At 32.0% G+C, this 20982-nt stretch overlaps 3 protein-coding genes across 3 annotated transcripts; all 3 read right to left on the reverse strand.

The window, feature by feature from the left end:
* Positions 1-3092: 3092 nt before the first annotated feature.
* LOC128126125 (mannan endo-1,4-beta-mannosidase 4-like) lies at positions 3093-5031 on the reverse strand. Its single transcript, XM_052763862.1, has 5 exons — positions 4717-5031; positions 4322-4519; positions 4084-4206; positions 3701-3903; positions 3093-3489 (listed from the first exon to the last, which is right to left on the reverse strand). The coding sequence occupies exons 1-5, from the start codon at positions 5029-5031 to the stop codon at positions 3093-3095; spliced, it is 1236 nt and encodes a 411-aa protein (XP_052619822.1).
* Positions 5032-8239: 3208 nt separating this feature from the next.
* On the reverse strand, positions 8240-10179 carry LOC128126126 (mannan endo-1,4-beta-mannosidase 4-like). Its single transcript, XM_052763863.1, has 5 exons — positions 9865-10179; positions 9469-9666; positions 9231-9353; positions 8848-9050; positions 8240-8636 (listed from the first exon to the last, which is right to left on the reverse strand). The coding sequence occupies exons 1-5, from the start codon at positions 10177-10179 to the stop codon at positions 8240-8242; spliced, it is 1236 nt and encodes a 411-aa protein (XP_052619823.1).
* A 3197-nt stretch (positions 10180-13376) lies between these two features.
* Positions 13377-15316, reverse strand: LOC128126127 (mannan endo-1,4-beta-mannosidase 4-like). The gene is made up of 5 exons (XM_052763864.1): positions 15002-15316; positions 14606-14803; positions 14368-14490; positions 13985-14187; positions 13377-13773 (listed from the first exon to the last, which is right to left on the reverse strand). The coding sequence occupies exons 1-5, from the start codon at positions 15314-15316 to the stop codon at positions 13377-13379; spliced, it is 1236 nt and encodes a 411-aa protein (XP_052619824.1).
* Between the last annotated feature and the right edge of the window lie 5666 nt (positions 15317-20982).

Raw genomic sequence — 20982 nt, forward strand, 5'->3', positions numbered from 1 at the left:
GGAATTTATATCGCATGTCTTGTTACCAATCTAGTTGGAAGTGGGGACATCATCATATTTATTATGTAACTTAACGATACATATGCATCATCATTCATAAGGAATAACAAGCGACTTTGCGATGCCCATGCACGGTGCCATACTTTTGGTTGTAAGACACACAAACATTTGTTACTCCAAATGAAAAAGCAAAAGGAAAAATGATACTGCTATTTCAAATACTGTTGCAGGTATGTTATGTTTGGATACTAGATTCTTGTGCATAATATGCCATTAAAAGATTAGCTTTTAGTCGAGTTCCAAACATAAAAAATATGTTGACCAAACGAATTGTATTTTGAGATTCGAAGATGGTACTAGATTCTTTTCAAATACTATAATATTTTGTTACTCCATACATTAGAGACCACATGTGCTTGAAAAATAAATATATAAAAATAAAAAACAAAAAGCCCAAAATAAACGCACAAGTGGTTGCTTGTGCATGAAAAACTAGGTACATTTTGATTATTTATTTATTTATTTCTCCACTCCTCCAAACCATTTTGTTGTTTTTTCGGGTTCCTTTTTTCATACGTTGAAATCTAGCATGTGACTTTCTTACGTTTACACATCACCATTCATGGGACATTTGGTTTCCTTATTTGACTTTTTTAACGTCATATAGCAAATATATATATATTAAATTTTATGTTCAGTTTTCCTGTTGATAGTTTTTATCACGTGTATTCTCCAAATGGAATTTGTATCAAAGTAGATGTTATGTATGTTGCACACATCACTTTTGCATGTGAATTTATATTGATGATCATGTAGTTAATGTAATAACAAGTGGTTGAGTAGCATGACATATAGCAAGTGGATGTATTGTAATCTAAACATAACTCGCTTTGCTTGTGTACGAGGTGTTCTCTGTTATAACAAAACAACGGATGTTTGGGGTTCCAAAACCTATCATAATAGGCAATGTAACTGCTTAGAAGGAAATTCGATGGATCTTAAACCAATACTTTTAGAAGACTAGCGAGGAAACACTCCCTTATCATTTTTTATGTGTTCGTGCATCGATACTAAGTAGTGTATGATTACTCATTAATTAAAGTTTATTTAGACTACACTTGTACACTTTACATATATTATAAATCTTTGGTGATAAATGCTAGATGTTTATAAAAATGACCCTCACCTTATATTAATTAATTTAATCGATATTATTGTTAATTATAAAGAAAATTATGAAAATTATAAATATAAAATTAAACAAACAATTGTTAGGTTTAAGACTGCATGCCTAAGATAAAAATTGCACCAGAATGTCTACCCAATATTGATAAAGTATATTTGAAAGGTATGACTAAAAAGTTTACAGTCGCTTGAGGGCCTAAGGCTTACAATGCACCAAAATTTATTCCCAATATTGATAAAGGATATTTCAAAGGTACGACTAAACCTTAAGTTTATAGTTGCTGATATAACCTTGCGATCGAAAATAAAGCAGGAATTTTTGAACTCCAATTAATTTGAGTTCCCTATTATATAATCTTGTAGACAAATGAGAAATAATCAGTTTAGTTCTTCTACGAGCCCAGTTGTATTAATCAATGATTTTACTTATTATATTGAGATAACAACCTCATAATTGGAAAGGTTTCATGAAAAATCATCATCACAATTCTGAGTTTGCTGACATAAATATTCATATTATCGATTACAATAAAAGTAACATTTCTGCCAAGACCCTGATATATGTGTATTAATAATGATTTATGTATTTGTTTAAAAAAATTGGATTTTAGATTACCAAAAAATAACATTTGCGCCAAGACACCAATATATGTGTTAATTACTCCTTAAGACTATATTTTCTTCACCAGCATACGTAACTTAATCATTTATCTTCTTTATTAGGAGTTTGATGTCAAAAATAACTTAAATAGTTTTGAATTGATCTTCTTTTGTTTGTTAAAACTTAGGTAATATTGTTTAAAATATGAATTAGTATTCTACAAATTATATTGAAATAGGTTTAGTGGCATATTAACAAGATGTTTTTTTTTTGGTTTAAATCACTTAGAAAAAGTCATCCAATAGCTTTGTAGATTCCCCCTGTCTCCTCTCACACACAGACACACACATACACATACACACACACATTTCGGTCGCGTGTCGGTATTGAGTAATGGTTTGTTTAAGTATCACAACTCCCACAAACATAATTTTAATTCAAAATAAAGATCTAAAGGCATAATAATCATTGGTATATCATGACTTATATCCTTTGTCAAGCAATATTAATAGGATAAGTATGCATTTCATGCAGAAAAGTCTAATTATTTTGAGATTTTTTTTGATAAAGTCCTAAATCTTTTTTTTAATAAAATAAACCTGATTGTTTAATATTTTGCCCAAATTAAGGAAAAAGTTTTTTTAATTGGGAAAGACAGATTATATGATTTTCCCAAAATAACGAGACTTTTTTGTTCAAAAAAATAAAGATTTATGAATTTATCAAAAAATAATTCCAAAATAATGAGACTTTTTAGTATAAAACTCGGGAAAATATTTGTTCATTTAAGTATCACCACCCCAAAGGCACAAGTGTAATACAAAATTTAGGTCAAAAATCTTGAGATTTAATGATATATCATGACCTATATCCCTTATCAACTAATATTAATATTCCTCTCGTCGATGATTTGCGATCAAAAACTGGTTTGAATACATATAAAAGGATTCACATATGTTGACGTGACTTGTGTGTTCGATAGACAAAATATTTATAACATTAAGAAAAGATAGACAAAAGCTAAGAAAACACATAAAAATACCTTACATATATTACCATATTTATTGATAAAAAGGAAATGCATCAATTTTCCCACTTCGTCCAACAATACTGAGTTGAAGTTACCCGCGGTACAACATTACTAATAGGCTGCAACTATTTTGTTTCATGCAAAATGGTTGCTACCTCTATCTTTATTTTCATTTCACTATTTAAACTTCACATTTTCTATAGGTAAGTAACGCAGCAGAGTGAAATATCATTTTATCTCGAAAGGGATAATTATTTGTTCAGGAACCCAACATAGTTATTTTTCAACAGCAACGGGAGAGAACTCTAGGTTGGTTGAAGAGTTGAGTGATGAAATTCTTTGAGACTGCTTGGCAATTATTGCAGCAGTGGAGGGGTTTTGGTCCAAGACAACTTGGTACCCATCACCCCACTTATCCATTCCTTCCGCCATGACTTGCCAAAAAGTTGTACCTGAACACGACCCCCGGTTTCTTGCACTTTCATAGGCCGTGTTGAATATCCCACCAAAGTACTCATCCCTTGCTTCTACGGTGTAACCTGAAGACCAAGAGGACTTGCCAAATTCTGCAATCAGTAAAGGTTTTCTCAAGATGGAATCACAATCCTCAATATGTGCATTAATCCATTTTTCAACAAATTTAGCTCGAGCTTCATCGCTAGCTCCCGGAACCCTAAGTCAAAAATCGAAATACCCACATATGTTATTCAATAAAATTAAATAACATAAAATATTGTTTTAGTTATAAATAAGAAACATGCATTTCATGAAACATTTTTAGGATGCTAACTACGTTCGGGTGTTGGCTAGCGTGACATGCAAAGTATATATACGAACAAAAGCATTGTGATGGAGTTTATATGTCGGTATAGACTCGATCATACCATTGGTCGGGATACAGATGGATTGTAGCAAAATCCACATTGTTGACGCCGTTGTTTGTAATGAAGTCGGTCCCTACTTCATAGCCCGGATTGTTTTGCTTCTTTTCAGGCATTGATTCCCCATAAAACCCTTCAAGTCCGATTTCGAGAAGATGGTTCTTATCAATGGACTTTATTTCAGCTGCCATTTCTACTATCCATTCCTGCACAAAGAAGAGATACCGATGGTTATAGGTTATGCACCATATAGTTTCATAAAAAACCGGTTTCCTCTATGTACTCCTATCATTTGAAAGTAAAAGATTTCCTTCTTTCTAGATAACTGATTCGGGCATTTTCTCATATGAACAACTTAACCGTGAGAAAACAGAGAAAACAAGAACCTGTAGAAATTTCCCTGATAGATCAGACTGGCAGCGGGGTTCGTTCATTAGCTCCCATGCAAAGATGGTGGAATCATCCTTGTAGTCAACCCCGGTGATTGAGTTGCGTCTCGTAAGAATGGTCTGTAGCAAAACAGTATTTGCAACATGTTCAAATTTTCTGACAAAATGCGCATACAGCTGTTGTAGAAAATTTTTGTGATATAATGGAAACATTGTTTCCCAAACATATATATACCTTCAAATGATTCTTATAATATCCTTTAACTACAACGTTAGTAAAGAAATCATCATCACTATGCAAGTATTGTCCTCCATGATCCCTTGCCCACTGAACATATTGTTTTTTACCTCCAAAATCATCCCAGTTATTAACCAAGCTGAGAATCAAGTGAATCCCATACTTTTTCGCTTCTGATATCACAAAATCCAATCCCTGGAATGAAAAGGTGTAGATGGTTATCACAAGTAACATAAAACAGAGGTGTTAAAGTGTTTGTGATCTTGATTATTACTAACTTTTATTTCAATATGTCCGTGTCGATTTGTCGTATGGTTGATAAGAAATTACTTTTTAACGTTTACAGATCATGTTGAATAAAAAATAGAGGCTAAAATAATAGATAAAGTTACCTTAAACATGTCCTCATTGTAAAAACCGGGAGAGGTTTGCAGGGGTTTGTTGCCACCATCACTAAAAGCCCAAGTCCTAACCAGGTTCATTCCTATCTTGGAAGATTCTTGAAATGCATCTGTGACCTTCACCCTTGTAGATGGATCAGAAGCCATACACATTAACCAGTAGGCGTTAAAGCCATTAAAATACAACGGCTTTCCATTAACCATGAAATGATGTGTCCTTGTCTCCACAAAACTATCGTTAATGGTTGACGGGTGGCATTTACCCTTGCAATCTCCTTTTAGAACTGCATTTCCTTTTCCTGGCATGGTTAAAAAATCGCTAATTTTTAATAGTGGATATATGAAATAGGAAAGTTAGTAACCAATGTTTAGAGTAATGGATGGAAAGTAGTGTGTTTTCTCTTGTCCGCTTAGCTCGTCTGGAATTTATATCGCATGTCTTGTTACCAATCTAGTTGGAAGTGGGGACATCATCATATTTATTATGTAACTTAACGATACATATGCATCATCATTCATAAGGAATGACAAGCGACTTTGCGATGCCCATGCACAGTGCCATACTTTTGGTTGTAAGACACACAAACATTTGTTACTCCAAATGAAAAAGCAAAAGGAAAAATGATACTGCTATTTCAAATACTGTTGCAGGTATGTTATGTTTGGATGCTAGATCCTTGTGCATAATATGCCATTAAAAGATTAGCTTTTAGTCGAGTTCCAAACATAAAAAATATGTTGACCAAGCGAATTGTATTTAGAGATTCGAAGATGATACTAGATTCTTTTCAAATACTATAATATTTTGTTACTCCATACATTAGAGACCACATGTGCTTGAAAAATAAATATATAAAAATAAAAAACAAAAAGCCCAAAATAAACGCACAAGTGGTTGCTTGTGCATGAAAAACTAGGTACATTTTGATTATTTATTTATTTATTTCTCCACTCCTCCAAACCATTTTGTTGTTTTTTCGGGTTCCTTTTTTCATACGTTGAAATCTAGCATGTGACTTTCTTACGTTTACACATCACCATTCATGGGACATTTGGTTTCCTTATTTGACTTTTTTAACGTCATATAGCAAATATATATATATTAAATTTTATGTTCAGTTTTCCTGTTGATAGTTTTTATCACGTGTATTCTCCAAATGGAATTTGTATCAAAGTAGATGTTATGTATGTTGCACACATCACTTTTGCATGTGAATTTATATTGATGATCATGTAGTTAATGTAATAACAAGTGGTTGAGGAGCATGACATATAGCAAGTGGATGTATTGTAATCTAAACATAACTCGCTTTGCTTGTGTACGAGGTGTTCTCTGTTATAATAAAACAACGGATGTTTGGGGTTCCAAAACCTATCATAATAGGCAATGTAACTGCTTAGAAGGAAATTCGATGGATCTTAAACCAATACTTTTAGAAGACTAGCGAGGAAACACTCCCTTATCATTTTTTATGTGTTCGTGCATCGATACTAAGTAGTGTATGATTACTCATTAATTAAAGTTTATTGAGACTACACTTGTACACATTACATATATTATAAATCTTTGGTGATAAATGCTAGATGTTTATAAAAATGACCCTCACCTTATATTAATTAATTTAATCGATATTATTGTTAATTATAAAGAAAATTATGAAAATTATAAATATAAAATTAAACAAACAATTGTTAGGTTTAAGACTGCATGCCTAAGATAAACATTGCACCAGAATGTCTACCCAATATTGATAAAGTATATTTGAAAGGTATGACTAAAAAGTTTACAGTCGCTTGAGGGCCTAAGGCTTACAATGCACCAAAATTTATTCCCAATATTGATAAAGGATATTTCAAAGGTACGACTAAACCTTAAGTTTATAGTTGCTGATATAACCTTGCGATCGAAAATAAAGCAGGAATTTTTGAACTCCAATTAATTTGAGTTCCCTATTATATAATCTTGTAGACAAATGAGAAATAATCAGTTTAGTTCTTCTACGAGCCCAGTTGTATTAATCAATGATTTTACTTATTATATTGAGATAACAACCTCATAATTGGAAAGGTTTCATGAAAAATCATCATCACAATTCTGAGTTTGCTGACATAAATATTCATATTATAGATTACAATAAAAGTAACATTTCTGCCAAGACCCTGATATATGTGTATTAATAATGATTTATGTATTTGTTTAAAAAAATTGGATTTTAGATTACCAAAAAATAACATTTGCGCCAAGACACCAATATATGTGTTAATTACTCCTTAAGACTATATTTTCTTCACCAGCATACGTAACTTAATCATTTATCTTCTTTATTAGGAGTTTGATGTCAAAAATAACTTATATAGTTTTAAATTGATCTTCTTTTGTTTGTTAAAACTTAGGTAATATTGTTTAAAATATGAATTAGTATTCTACAAATTATATTGAAATTGGTTTAGTGGCATATTAACAAGATGTTTTTTTTTTGGTTTAAATCACTTGGAAAAAGTCATCCAATAGCTTTGTAGATTCCCCCCTGTCTCCTCTCACACACAGACACACACATACACATACACACACACATTTCGGTCGCGTGTCGGTATTAAGTAATGGTTTGTTTAAGTATCACAACTCCCACAAACATAATTTTAATTCAAAATAAAGATCTAAAGGCATAATAATCATTGGTATATCATGACATATATCCTTTGTCAAGCAATATTAATAAGATAAGTATGCATTTCATGCAGAAAAGTCTAATTATTTTGAGATTTTTTTTGATAAAGTCCTAAATCTTTTTTTTAATAGAATAAACCTGATTGTTTAATATTTTGCCCAAATTAAGGAAAAAGTTTTTTTAATTGGGAAAGACAAATTATATGATTTTCCCAAAATAACGAGACTTTTTTGTTCAAAAAAATAAAGATTTATGAATTTATCAAAAAATAATTCCAAAATAATGAGACTTTTTAGTATAAAACTCGGGAAAATATTTGTTCATTTAAGTATCACCACCCCAAAGGCACAAGTGTAATACAAAATTTAGGTCAAAAATCTTGAGATTTAATGATATATCATGACCTATATCCCTTATCAACTAATATTAATATTCCTCTCGTCGATGATTTGCGATCAAAAAGTGGTTTGAATACATATAAAAGGATTCACATATGTTGACGTGACTTGTGTGTTCGATAGACAAAATATTTATAACATTAAGAAAAGATAGACAAAAGCTAAGAAAACACATAAAAATACCTTACATATATTACCATATTTATTGATAAAAAGGAAATGCATCAATTTTCCCACTTCGTCCAACAATACTGAGTTGAAGTTACCCGCGGTACAACATTACTAATAGGCTGCAACTATTTTGTTTCATGCAAAATGGTTGCTACCTCTATCTTTATTTTCATTTCACTATTTAAACTTCACATTTTCTAAAGGTAAGTAACGCAGCAGAGAGAAATATCATTTTATCTCGAAAGGGATAATTATTTGTTCAGGAACCCAACATAGTTATTTTTCAACAGCAACGGGAGAGAACTCTAGGTTGGTTGAAGAGTTGAGTGATGAAATTCTTTGAGACTGCTTGGCAATTATTGCAGCAGTGGAGGGGTTTTGGTCCAAGACAACTTGGTACCCATCACCCCAGTTATCCATTCCTTTCGCCATGACTTGCCAAAAAGTTGTACCTGAACACGACCCCCGGTTTCTTGCACTTTCATAGGCCGTGTTGAATATCCCACCAAAGTACTCATCCCTTGCTTCTACGGTGTAACCTGAAGACCAAGAGGACTTGCCAAATTCTGCAATCAGTAAAGGTTTTCTCAAGATGGAATCACAATCCTCAATATGTGCATTAATCCATTTTTCAACAAATTTAGCTCGAGCTTCATCGCTAGCTCCCGGAACCCTAAGTCAAAAATCGAAATACCCACATATGTTATTCAATAAAATTAAATAACATAAAATATTGTTTTAGTTATAAATAAGAAACATGCATTTCATGAAACATTTTTAGGATGTTAACTACGTTCGGGTGTTGGCTAGCGTGACATGCAAAGTATATATACGAACAAAAGCATTGTGATGGAGTTTATATGTCGGTATAGACTCGATCATACCATTGGTCGGGATACAGATGGATTGTAGCAAAATCCACATTGTTGACGCCGTTGTTTGTAATGAAGTCGGTCCCTACTTCATAGCCCGGATTGTTTTGCTTCTTTTCAGGCATTGATTCCCCATAAAACCCTTCAAGTCCGATTTCGAGAAGATGGTTCTTATCAATGGACTTTATTTCAGCTGCCATTTCTACTATCCATTCCTGCACAAAGAAGAGATACCGATGGTTATAGGTTATGCACCATATAGTTTCATAAAAAACCGGTTTCCTCTATGTACTCCTATCATTTGAAAGTAAAAGATTTCCTTCTTTCTAGATAACTGATTCGGGCATTTTCTCATATGAACAACTTAACCGTGAGAAAACAGAGAAAACAAGAACCTGTAGAAATTTCCCTGATAGATCAGACTGGCAGCGAGGTTCGTTCATTAGCTCCCATGCAAAGATGGTGAAATCATCCTTGTAGTCAACCCCGGTGATTGAGTTGCGTCTCGTAAGAATGGTCTGTAGCAAAACAGTATTTGCAACATGTTCAAATTTTCTGACAAAATGCACATACAGCTGTTGTAGAAAATTTTTGTGATATAATGGAAACATTGTTTACCAAACATATATATACCTTCAAATGATTCTTATAATATCCTTTAACTACAACGTTAGTAAAGAAATCATCATCACTATTCAAGTATTGTCCTCCATGATCCCTTGCCCACTGAACATATTGTTTTTTACCTCCAAAATCATCCCAGTTATTAACCAAGCTGAGAATCAAGTGAATCCCATACTTTTTCGCTTCTGATATCACAAAATCCAATCCCTGGAATGAAAAGGTGTAGATGGTTATCACAAGTAACATAAAACAGAGGTGTTAAAGTGTTTGTGATCTTGATTATTACTAACTTTTATTTCAATATGTCCGTGTCGATTTGTCGTATGGTTGATAAGAAATTACTTTTTAACGTTTACAGGTCATGTTGAATAAAAAAATAGAGGCTAAAATAATAGATAAAGTTACCTTAAACATGTCCTCATTGTAAAAACCGGGAGAGGTTTGCAGGGGTTTGTTGCCACCATCACTAAAAGCCCAAGTCCTAACCAGGTTCATTCCTATCTTGGAAGATTCTTGAAATGCATCTGTGACCTTCACCCTTGTAGATGGATCAGAAGCCATACACATTAACCAGTAGGCGTTAAAGCCATTAAAATACAACGGCTTTCCATTAACCATGAAATGATGTGTCCTTGTCTCCACAAAACTATCGTTAATGGTTGACGGGTGGCATTTACCCTTGCAATCTCCTTTTAGAACTGCAGTTCCTTTTCCTGGCATGGTTAAAAAATCGCTAATCTTTAATAGTGGATATATGAAATAGGAAAGTTAGTAACCAATGTTTAGAGTAATGGATGGAAAGTAGTGTGTTTTCTCTTGTCCGCTTAGCTCGTCGGGAATTTATATCGCATGTCTTGTTACCAATCTAGTTGGAAGTGGGGACATCATCATATTTATTATGTAACTTAACGATACATATGCATCATCATTCATAAGGAATGACAAGCGACTTTGCGATGCCCATGCACGGTGCCATACTTTTGGTTGTAAGACACACAAACATTTGTTACTCCAAATGAAAAAGCAAAAGGAAAAATGATACTGCTATTTCAAATACTGTTGCAGGTATGTTATGTTTGGATACTAGATCCTTGTGCATAATATGCCATTAAAAGATTAGCTTTTAGTCGAGTTCCAAACATAAAAAATATGTTGACCAAGCGAATTGTATTTAGAGATTCGAAGATGATACTAGATTCTTTTCAAATACTATAATATTTTGTTACTCCATACATTAGAGACCACGTGTGCTTGAAAAATAAATATATAAAAATAAAAAACAAAAAGCCCAAAATAAACGCACAAGTGGTTGCTTGTGCATGAAAAACTAGGTACATTTTGATTATTTATTTATTTATTTCTCCACTCCTCCAAACCATTTTGTTGTTTTTTCGGGTTCCTTTTTTCATACGTTGAAATCTAGCATGTGACTTTCTTACGTTTACGCATCACCATTCATGGGACATTTGGTTTCCTTATTTGACTTTTTTAACGTCATATAGCAAATATATATATATTAAATTTTATGTTCAGTTTTCCTGTTGATAGTTTTTATCACGTGTATTCTCCAAATGGAATTTGTATCAAAGTAGATGTTATGTATGTTGCACACATCACTTTTGCATGTGAATTTATATTGATGATCATGTAGTTAATGTAATAACAAGTGGTTGAGTAGCATGACATATAGCAAGTGGATGTATTGTAATCTAAACATAACTCGCTTTGCTTGTGTACGAGGTGTTCTCTGTTATAATAAAACAACGGATGTTTGGGTTTCCAAAACCTATCATAATATGCAATGTAACTGCTTAGAAGGAAATTCGATAGATCTTAAACCTATACTTTTAGAAGACTAGCGAGGAAACACTCCCTTATCATTTATGTGTTCGTGCATCGATACTAAGTAGAGTATGATTACTCATTAATTAAAGTTTATTGAGACTACACTTGTACACATTACATATATTATAAATCTTTGGTGATAAATGCTAGATGTTTATAAAAATGACCCTCACCTTATATTAATTAATTTAATCGATATTAATGTTAATTATAAAGAAAATTATGAAAATTATAAATATAAAATTAAACAAACAATTGTTAGGTTTAAGACTGCATGCCTAAGATAAACATTGCACCAAAATGTCTACCCAATATTGATAAAGTATATTTCAAAGGTATGACTAAAAAGTTTACAGTCGCTTAAGGGCCTAAGGCTTACAATGCACCAAAATTTATTCCCAATATTGATAAAGGATATTTCAAAGGTACGACTAAACCTTAAGTTTATAGTTGCTGATATAACCTTGCGATCGAAAATAAAGCAAGAATTTTTGAACTCCAATTAATTTGAGTTCCCCATTATATATTCTTGTAGACAAATGAGAAATAATCAGTTTAGTTCTTCTACGAGCCCAGTTGTATTAATCAATGATTTTACTTATTATATTGAGATAACAACCTCATAATTGGAAAGGTTTCATGAAAAATCATCATCACAATTCTGAGTTTGCTGACATAAATATTCATATTATAGATTACAATAAAAGTAACATTTCTGCCAAGACCCTAATATATGTGTATTAATAATGATTTATGTATTTGTTTAAAAAAATTGGATTTTAGATTACCAAAAAATAACATTTGCACCAAGACACCAATATATGTGTTAATTACTCCTTAAGACTATATTTTCTTCACCAGCATACGTAACTTAATCATTTATCTTCTTTATTAGGAGTTTGATGTCAAAAATAACTTAAATAGTTTTGAATTGATCTTCTTTTGTTTGTTAAAACTTAGGTAATATTGTTTAAAATATGAATTAGTATTCTATAAATTATATTGAAATAGGTTTAGTGGCATATTAACAAGATGTTTTTTTTAGTTTAAATCACTTGGAAAAAGTCATCCAATAGCTTTGTAGATTCCCCCCCTGTCTCCTCTCACACACAGACACACACATACACATACATACACACATTTCGGTCAGTATTAAGTAATGGTTTGTTTAAGTATCACAACTCCCACAAACATAATTTTAATTCAAAATAAAAATCTAAAGGCATAATAATCATTGGTATATCATGACTTATATCCTTTGTCAAGCAATATTAATAGGATAAGTATGCATTTCATGCAGAAAAGTCTAATTATTTTGAGATTTTTTTTGATAAAGTCCTAAATCTTTTTTTTAATAGAATAAACCTGATTGTTTAATATTTTGCCCAAATTAAGGAAAAAGTTTTTTTAATTGGGAAAGACAAATTATATGATTTTCCCAAAATAACGAGACTTTTTTGTTCAAAAAAATAAAGATTTATGAATTTATCAAAAAATAATTCCAAAATAATGAGACTTTTTAGTATAAAACTCGGGAAAATATTTGTTCATTTAAGTATCACCACCCCAAAGGCACAAGTGTAATACAAAATTTAGGTCAAAAATCTTGAGATTTAATGATATATCATGACCTATATCCCTTATCAACTAATATTAATATTCCTCTCGTCGATGATTTGCGATCAAAAAGTGGTTTGAATACATATAAAAGGATTCACATATGTTGACGTGACTTGTGTGTTCGATAGACAAAATATTTATAACATTAAGAAAAGATAGACAAAAGCTAAGAAAACACATAAAAATACCTTACATATATTACCATATTTATTGATAAAAAGGAAATGCATCAATTTTCCCACTTCGTCCAACAATACTGAGTTGAAGTTACCCGCGGTACAACATTACTAATAGGCTGCAACTATTTTGTTTCATGCAAAATGGTTGCTACCTCTATCTTTATTTTCATTTCACTATTTAAACTTCACATTTTCTAAAGGTAAGTAACGCAGCAGAGAGAAATATCATTTTATCTCGAAAGGGATAATTATTTGTTCAGGAACCCAACATAGTTATTTTTCAACAGCAACGGGAGAGAACTCTAGGTTGGTTGAAGAGTTGAGTGATGAAATTCTTTGAGACTGCTTGGCAATTATTGCAGCAGTGGAGGGGTTTTGGTCCAAGACAACTTGGTACCCATCACCCCAGTTATCCATTCCTTTCGCCATGACTTGCCAAAAAGTTGTACCTGAACACGACCCCCGGTTTCTTGCACTTTCATAGGCCGTGTTGAATATCCCACCAAAGTACTCATCCCTTGCTTCTACGGTGTAACCTGAAGACCAAGAGGACTTGCCAAATTCTGCAATCAGTAAAGGTTTTCTCAAGATGGAATCACAATCCTCAATATGTGCATTAATCCATTTTTCAACAAATTTAGCTCGAGCTTCATCGCTAGCTCCCGGAACCCTAAGTCAAAAATCGAAATACCCACATATGTTATTCAATAAAATTAAATAACATAAAATATTGTTTTAGTTATAAATAAGAAACATGCATTTCATGAAACATTTTTAGGATGTTAACTACGTTCGGGTGTTGGCTAGCGTGACATGCAAAGTATATATACGAACAAAAGCATTGTGATGGAGTTTATATGTCGGTATAGACTCGATCATACCATTGGTCGGGATACAGATGGATTGTAGCAAAATCCACATTGTTGACGCCGTTGTTTGTAATGAAGTCGGTCCCTACTTCATAGCCCGGATTGTTTTGCTTCTTTTCAGGCATTGATTCCCCATAAAACCCTTCAAGTCCGATTTCGAGAAGATGGTTCTTATCAATGGACTTTATTTCAGCTGCCATTTCTACTATCCATTCCTGCACAAAGAAGAGATACCGATGGTTATAGGTTATGCACCATATAGTTTCATAAAAAACCGGTTTCCTCTATGTACTCCTATCATTTGAAAGTAAAAGATTTCCTTCTTTCTAGATAACTGATTCGGGCATTTTCTCATATGAACAACTTAACCGTGAGAAAACAGAGAAAACAAGAACCTGTAGAAATTTCCCTGATAGATCAGACTGGCAGCGAGGTTCGTTCATTAGCTCCCATGCAAAGATGGTGAAATCATCCTTGTAGTCAACCCCGGTGATTGAGTTGCGTCTCGTAAGAATGGTCTGTAGCAAAACAGTATTTGCAACATGTTCAAATTTTCTGACAAAATGCACATACAGCTGTTGTAGAAAATTTTTGTGATATAATGGAAACATTGTTTACCAAACATATATATACCTTCAAATGATTCTTATAATATCCTTTAACTACAACGTTAGTAAAGAAATCATCATCACTATTCAAGTATTGTCCTCCATGATCCCTTGCCCACTGAACATATTGTTTTTTACCTCCAAAATCATCCCAGTTATTAACCAAGCTGAGAATCAAGTGAATCCCATACTTTTTCGCTTCTGATATCACAAAATCCAATCCCTGGAATGAAAAGGTGTAGATGGTTATCACAAGTAACATAAAACAGAGGTGTTAAAGTGTTTGTGATCTTGATTATTACTAACTTTTATTTCAATATGTCCGTGTCGATTTGTCGTATGGTTGATAAGAAATTACTTTTTAACGTTTACAGGTCATGTTGAATAAAAAAATAGAGGCTAAAATAATAGATAAAGTTACCTTAAACATGTCCTCATTGTAAAAACCGGGAGAGGTTTGCAGGGGTTTGTTGCCACCATCACTAAAAGCCCAAGTCCTAACCAGGTTCATTCCTATCTTGGAAGATTCTTGAAATGCATCTGTGACCTTCACCCTTGTAGATGGATCAGAAGCCATACACATTAACCAGTAGGCGTTAAAGCCATTAAAATACAACGGCTTTCCATTAACCATGAAATGATGTGTCCTTGTCTCCACAAAACTATCGTTAATGGTTGACGGGTGGCATTTACCCTTGCAATCTCCTTTTAGAACTGCAGTTCCTTTTCCTGGCATGGTTAAAAAATCGCTAATCTTTAATAGTGGATATATGAAATAGGAAAGTTAGTAACCAATGTTTAGAGTAATGGATGGAAAGTAGTGTGTTTTCTCTTGTCCGCTTAGCTCGTCGGGAATTTATATCGCATGTCTTGTTACCAATCTAGTTGGAAGTGGGGACATCATCATATTTATTATGTAACTTAACGATACATATGCATCATCATTCATAAGGAATGACAAGCGACTTTGCGATGCCCATGCACGGTGCCATACTTTTGGTTGTAAGACACACAAACATTTGTTACTCCAAATGAAAAAGCAAAAGGAAAAATGATACTGCTATTTCAAATACTGTTGCAGGTATGTTATGTTTGGATACTAGATCCTTGTGCATAATATGCCATTAAAAGATTAGCTTTTAGTCGAGTTCCAAACATAAAAAATATGTTGACCAAGCGAATTGTATTTAGAGATTCGAAGATGATACTAGATTCTTTTCAAATACTATAATATTTTGTTACTCCATACATTAGAGACCACGTGTGCTTGAAAAATAAATATATAAAAATAAAAAACAAAAAGCCCAAAATAAACGCACAAGTGGTTGCTTGTGCATGAAAAACTAGGTACATTTTGATTATTTATTTATTTATTTCTCCACTCCTCCAAACCATTTTGTTGTTTTTTCGGGTTCCTTTTTTCATACGTTGAAATCTAGCATGTGACTTTCTTACGTTTACGCATCACCATTCATGGGACATTTGGTTTCCTTATTTGACTTTTTTAACGTCATATAGCAAATATATATATATTAAATTTTATGTTCAGTTTTCCTGTTGATAGTTTTTATCACGTGTATTCTCCAAATGGAATTTGTATCAAAGTAGATGTTATGTATGTTGCACACATCACTTTTGCATGTGAATTTATATTGATGATCATGTAGTTAATGTAATAACAAGTGGTTGAGTAGCATGACATATAGCAAGTGGATGTATTGTAATCTAAACATAACTCGCTTTGCTTGTGTACGAGGTGTTCTCTGTTATAATAAAACAACGGATGTTTGGGTTTCCAAAACCTATCATAATATGCAATGTAACTGCTTAGAAGGAAATTCGATAGATCTTAAACCTATACTTTTAGAAGACTAGCGAGGAAACACTCCCTTATCATTTATGTGTTCGTGCATCGATACTAAGTAGAGTATGATTACTCATTAATTAAAGTTTATTGAGACTACACTTGTACACATTACATATATTATAAATCTTTGGTGATAAATGCTAGATGTTTATAAAAATGACCCTCACCTTATATTAATTAATTTAATCGATATTAATGTTAATTATAAAGAAAATTATGAAAATTATAAATATAAAATTAAACAAACAATTGTTAGGTTTAAGACTGCATGCCTAAGATAAACATTGCACCAAAATGTCTACCCAATATTGATAAAGTATATTTCAAAGGTATGACTAAAAAGTTTACAGTCGCTTAAGGGCCTAAGGCTTACAATGCACCAAAATTTATTCCCAATATTGATAAAGGATATTTCAAAGGTACGACTAAACCTTAAGTTTATAGTTGCTGATATAACCTTGCGATCGAAAATAAAGCAAGAATTTTTGAACTCCAATTAATTTGAGTTCCCCATTATATATTCTTGTAGACAAATGAGAAATAATCAGTTTAGTTCTTCTACGAGCCCAGTTGTATTAATCAATGATTTTACTTATTATATTGAGATAACAACCTCATAATTGGAAAGGTTTCATGAAAAATCATCATCACAATTCTGAGTTTGCTGACATAAATATTCATATTATAGATTACAATAAAAGTAACATTTCTGCCAAGACCCTAATATATGTGTATTAATAATGATTTATGTATTTGTTTAAAAAAATTGGATTTTAGATTACCAAAAAATAACATTTGCACCAAGACACCAATATATGTGTTAATTACTCCTTAAGACTATATTTTCTTCACCAGCATACGTAACTTAATCATTTATCTTCTTTATTAGGAGTTTGATGTCAAAAATAACTTAAATAGTTTTGAATTGATCTTCTTTTGTTTGTTAAAACTTAGGTAATATTGTTTAAAATATGAATTAGTATTCTATAAATTATATTGAAATAGGTTTAGTGGCATATTAACAAGATGTTTTTTTTTAGTTTAAATCACTTGGAAAAAGTCATCCAATAGCTTTGTAGATTCCCCCCCTGTCTCCTCTCACACACAGACACACACATACACATACATACACACATTTCGGTCGGTATTAAGTAATGGTTTGTTTAAGTATCACAACTCCCACAAACATAATTTTAATTCAAAATAAAAATCTAAAGGCATAATAATCATTGGTATATCATGACTTATATCCTTTGTCAAGCAATATTAATAGGATAAGTATGCATTTCATGCAGAAAAGTCTAATTATTTTGAGATTTTTTTTGATAAAGTCCTAAATCTTTTTTTTAATAGAATAAACCTGATTGTTTAATATTTTGCCCAAATTAAGGAAAAAGTTTTTTTAATTGGGAAAGACAGATTATATGATTTTCCCAAAATAACGAGACTTTTTTGTTCAAAAAAATAAAGATTTATGAATTTATCAAAAAATAATTCCAAAATAATGAGACTTTTTAGTATAAAGCTCGGGAAAATATTTGTTCATTTAAGTATCACCACCCCAAAGGCACAAGTGTAATACAAAATTTAGGTCAAAAATCTTGAGATTTAATGATATATCATGGCTTATATCCCTTATCAACTAATATTAATATTCCTCTCGTCGATGATTTGCGATCAAAAACTGGTTTGAATACATATAAAAGGATTCCCATATGTAGACGTGATTGTGTGTTTGATAAACAAAGTATTTATAACATTAAGAAAAGATAGACAAAAGCTAAGAAAACACATAAAAATATCTTACATATATTACCATATTTATTGATCAAAAAGTGGTTTGAATACATATAAAAGACGTGACTCTAAAAGCTCTGTCTTCTCAAAACGTGTTGGCGTACCTTTCTACCGGTTCCCTGAGAATACAAGTGGTTTTGAAAATGTGTCAACATTTAATTTGGTGAGTTCATCAGTATATTTTTTAGATGGATAACTTGTCTTTGTTCTTTGGAAATGTTATAGTGTACTTCCAGAAAACCCAATATTTTCTTTAGTGAATAAAATGTAGTCTTAGTCCTTAAGACTAAAATGTATCTAATTATTGTATTCTGAAATAGTGATTTGTACTTTGAAATAGTGAGTTGTACTTCGTAATAGTAAACTATAGTCTGTATTAGTCTTATTAATAAATAAAACTATGACATGAATGTTTCTTGAAATTGTATGTTGTACTAGTGTATTCCGTACTAGAAAAGTAGTGTACTGTAGTAGTGTCTGTAGTAGTGTTTGTATGAAAACCTCATTGTATGAATTCCTGGAACCCACCAGTTGTTGTGTAAAATAGTGTATTTTAGTTTCATTATTTAAAATAAAACCACTTATATGAGAGCCTGGATATCCGCCAGCTGTAGTGTAAAGTAGTGTACTGTAGTTTCATTATTTAAAATAAAATCACTTATATGAGAGCCTGGAAATCCACCAGTTGTAGTGTAAAATAGTGTATTGTAGTTTCATTATTTAAAATGAAACCATTTGAAGTAGTGTTAATCCCGTAAACAAATGTTTTAGTTGATACTATTGTGGGTTCATATAACCATGCTTGATATGACCTACTCGCCTTTACGACGTTCTTCAGGTGTTGGAATGTTATGACATTTGTCACCCCAGGCCTATCGGCCTAGCTTTTGCAAGCAGCTCAGGTGCAGGATTGTCAGTCCTGTATAGATCTATACACAAATTCACGCTCTTCCTCCAGGAAATTCTAGTTATAATTTATAAGACATGAACCGGTACCCTGATGGGTACCCCGTAGTAGTGCCTCACAACCCTGTATTAACTAGTTTATGTGTAGTGTAGTAGTGCTCTCTTGTACTTGAAACTGTATGTATAACTTTGTAGTACTGTACTTTGTAGTGTAAAATAATTATACTTAAATAATTATTTAGTAGTGTATCCTTGAATTTGTGAAATAGAGTAGTGTTCCATAAAGTATACCTATTAAAGTTTAAATGTATGTTCTTGTTCCTGTTTAGTGTTCTTGAGCTTGTAAAATAGTGTAGTGTCTTCCAAACTATACCTATTATAGTTTAAATGTATGTTTTTGTATTGTTTAATGAACTTAGCCAAATAGTGTAGCGATTCATAAACTATACTAACTATAGCTTAAATGTGTACCCTATAATGAACTCAAAGATTTGCAATTTAATGGTGTGTATAAAGTTGTAGTAAGAGGTTTATGAAAATTACCCTTTTCCTCGACATGCTACAAAAGGGTTAAAAATATATAAAAATATATTTTGGTAAATGCAGTGATAAATCGGGTTGGAACAATTGCAAATGGTTTGAAATCGTTTGAATGTTAACACAAAATTCCTTGTGTTTAAATTGTATTCCCCCTTAAAAACATTGAAAATAGTGAAAACGTAGGGGTATGAACTCACCTCTAGTGTGTTTGAGTCTGGATAGTGTAACTGTAGAGATGATCCTCGCGCTAGCGTACGTGGGAAGAACGATATCCTAATAATATTTAAACACGTAATCGTATTTAAATTAGATAAATAACTAATTAAAGTGTTAGACAACACTTATTTTATGTAAGGAATAATTACTGAGAATTATTTGGAGTGTTGATGAGGGTTTTCGGTCTAGCCTTCACCGAAATCCTTGATTCCGGCCTTAAAACCTCAGTCGAGAACCAAGTTCTAATATTTAAACACGTAATCGGTCTTATGGTGTTTTCGGTCGGAAACGTGTTCTCGATCCGGGTGTTTTCGGTCGGCTTAAAGATTTGAAGATTGTTCTTGATGAAAATTATGAAGATTTGAAGGATTTTTCTTGAAGGTTTGAAGGTTCTTGTATGATACTTGAGAGCAAAATGGGAGTGTTTTCAATTGAAAAAGTGAGAAAACGACTTATTTTTAGAGGAAAAATATATATAGATGTTGGGTTTTCAACCAGAAAGGGGAATTCGGTCCGAAGGGTTTGCGGTATGAGGTTTCTCGGCCGAAAAGATGTTTTCGGTTCGAGGGTTCTCGGTTCCAAAGGGAAAAATGTCGATTTTTAAGTGTATTTTATTCCAAATACTTATATAAAACATCATTTATATAATTTAAATCATATTTAACCCTTATGTTCCTAACCAAATCAACACAATCAATAAAATTCGAGTTTTTATTTAAAGGGGTTTGACTTTTATTGACTTGAAATATAACATGTTGTTACAATATGTCAAATAAACCACATTATTTTCCTTCAAAGATCCTTTTCTTGAAGTTAGAAAATGTGAATCTCATTTATATAATAAAGATAACAATGTTAAGTATGAGTTTGATTTAAAACAAGTTTAAGCCAAAAGTATTTGGCATATAGAACTTGTATTTATAAAACATTGATATTTACTTTATAATTCTTATTAAGAGATCTAGTCTCTTAAAAAGAATTTTAATCATTTCCGAATATGATGGTGATCATTATGAAAAACGGTTTAAGCAAATAATCAATCATTCAAAAATTAAACTGAGACATATATTTAGGCA

This window comes from Lactuca sativa, chromosome 5 (genome assembly GCF_002870075.4).
Source record: "Lactuca sativa cultivar Salinas chromosome 5, Lsat_Salinas_v11, whole genome shotgun sequence".
Lineage (NCBI taxonomy): Eukaryota > Viridiplantae > Streptophyta > Magnoliopsida > Asterales > Asteraceae > Lactuca > Lactuca sativa.

Excerpts from the sequence above, each read along its gene's own strand:
- LOC128126127 (XM_052763864.1), bottom strand. The coding sequence starts at position 15,316 with ATGCCAGGAAAAGGAACTGCAGTTCTAAAAGGAGATTGCAAGGGTAAA. Across the intron at positions 14,491-14,605 it reads ATTATAAGAATCATTTGAAG|ACCATTCTTACGAGACGCAA; the intron begins GTATATATATGT and ends GTTTTGCTACAG. Across the intron at positions 13,774-13,984 it reads CATCTGTATCCCGACCAATG|GGTTCCGGGAGCTAGCGATG; the intron begins GTATGATCGAGT and ends TTTTTGACTTAG.
- LOC128126125 (XM_052763862.1), bottom strand. The coding sequence starts at position 5,031 with ATGCCAGGAAAAGGAAATGCAGTTCTAAAAGGAGATTGCAAGGGTAAA. Across the intron at positions 4,520-4,716 it reads ACAATGAGGACATGTTTAAG|GGATTGGATTTTGTGATATC; the intron begins GTAACTTTATCT and ends TTTTCATTCCAG. Across the intron at positions 3,904-4,083 it reads TATCAGGGAAATTTCTACAG|GAATGGATAGTAGAAATGGC; the intron begins GTTCTTGTTTTC and ends TTCTTTGTGCAG.
- LOC128126126 (XM_052763863.1), bottom strand. The coding sequence starts at position 10,179 with ATGCCAGGAAAAGGAACTGCAGTTCTAAAAGGAGATTGCAAGGGTAAA. Across the intron at positions 9,667-9,864 it reads ACAATGAGGACATGTTTAAG|GGATTGGATTTTGTGATATC; the intron begins GTAACTTTATCT and ends TTTTCATTCCAG. Across the intron at positions 8,637-8,847 it reads CATCTGTATCCCGACCAATG|GGTTCCGGGAGCTAGCGATG; the intron begins GTATGATCGAGT and ends TTTTTGACTTAG.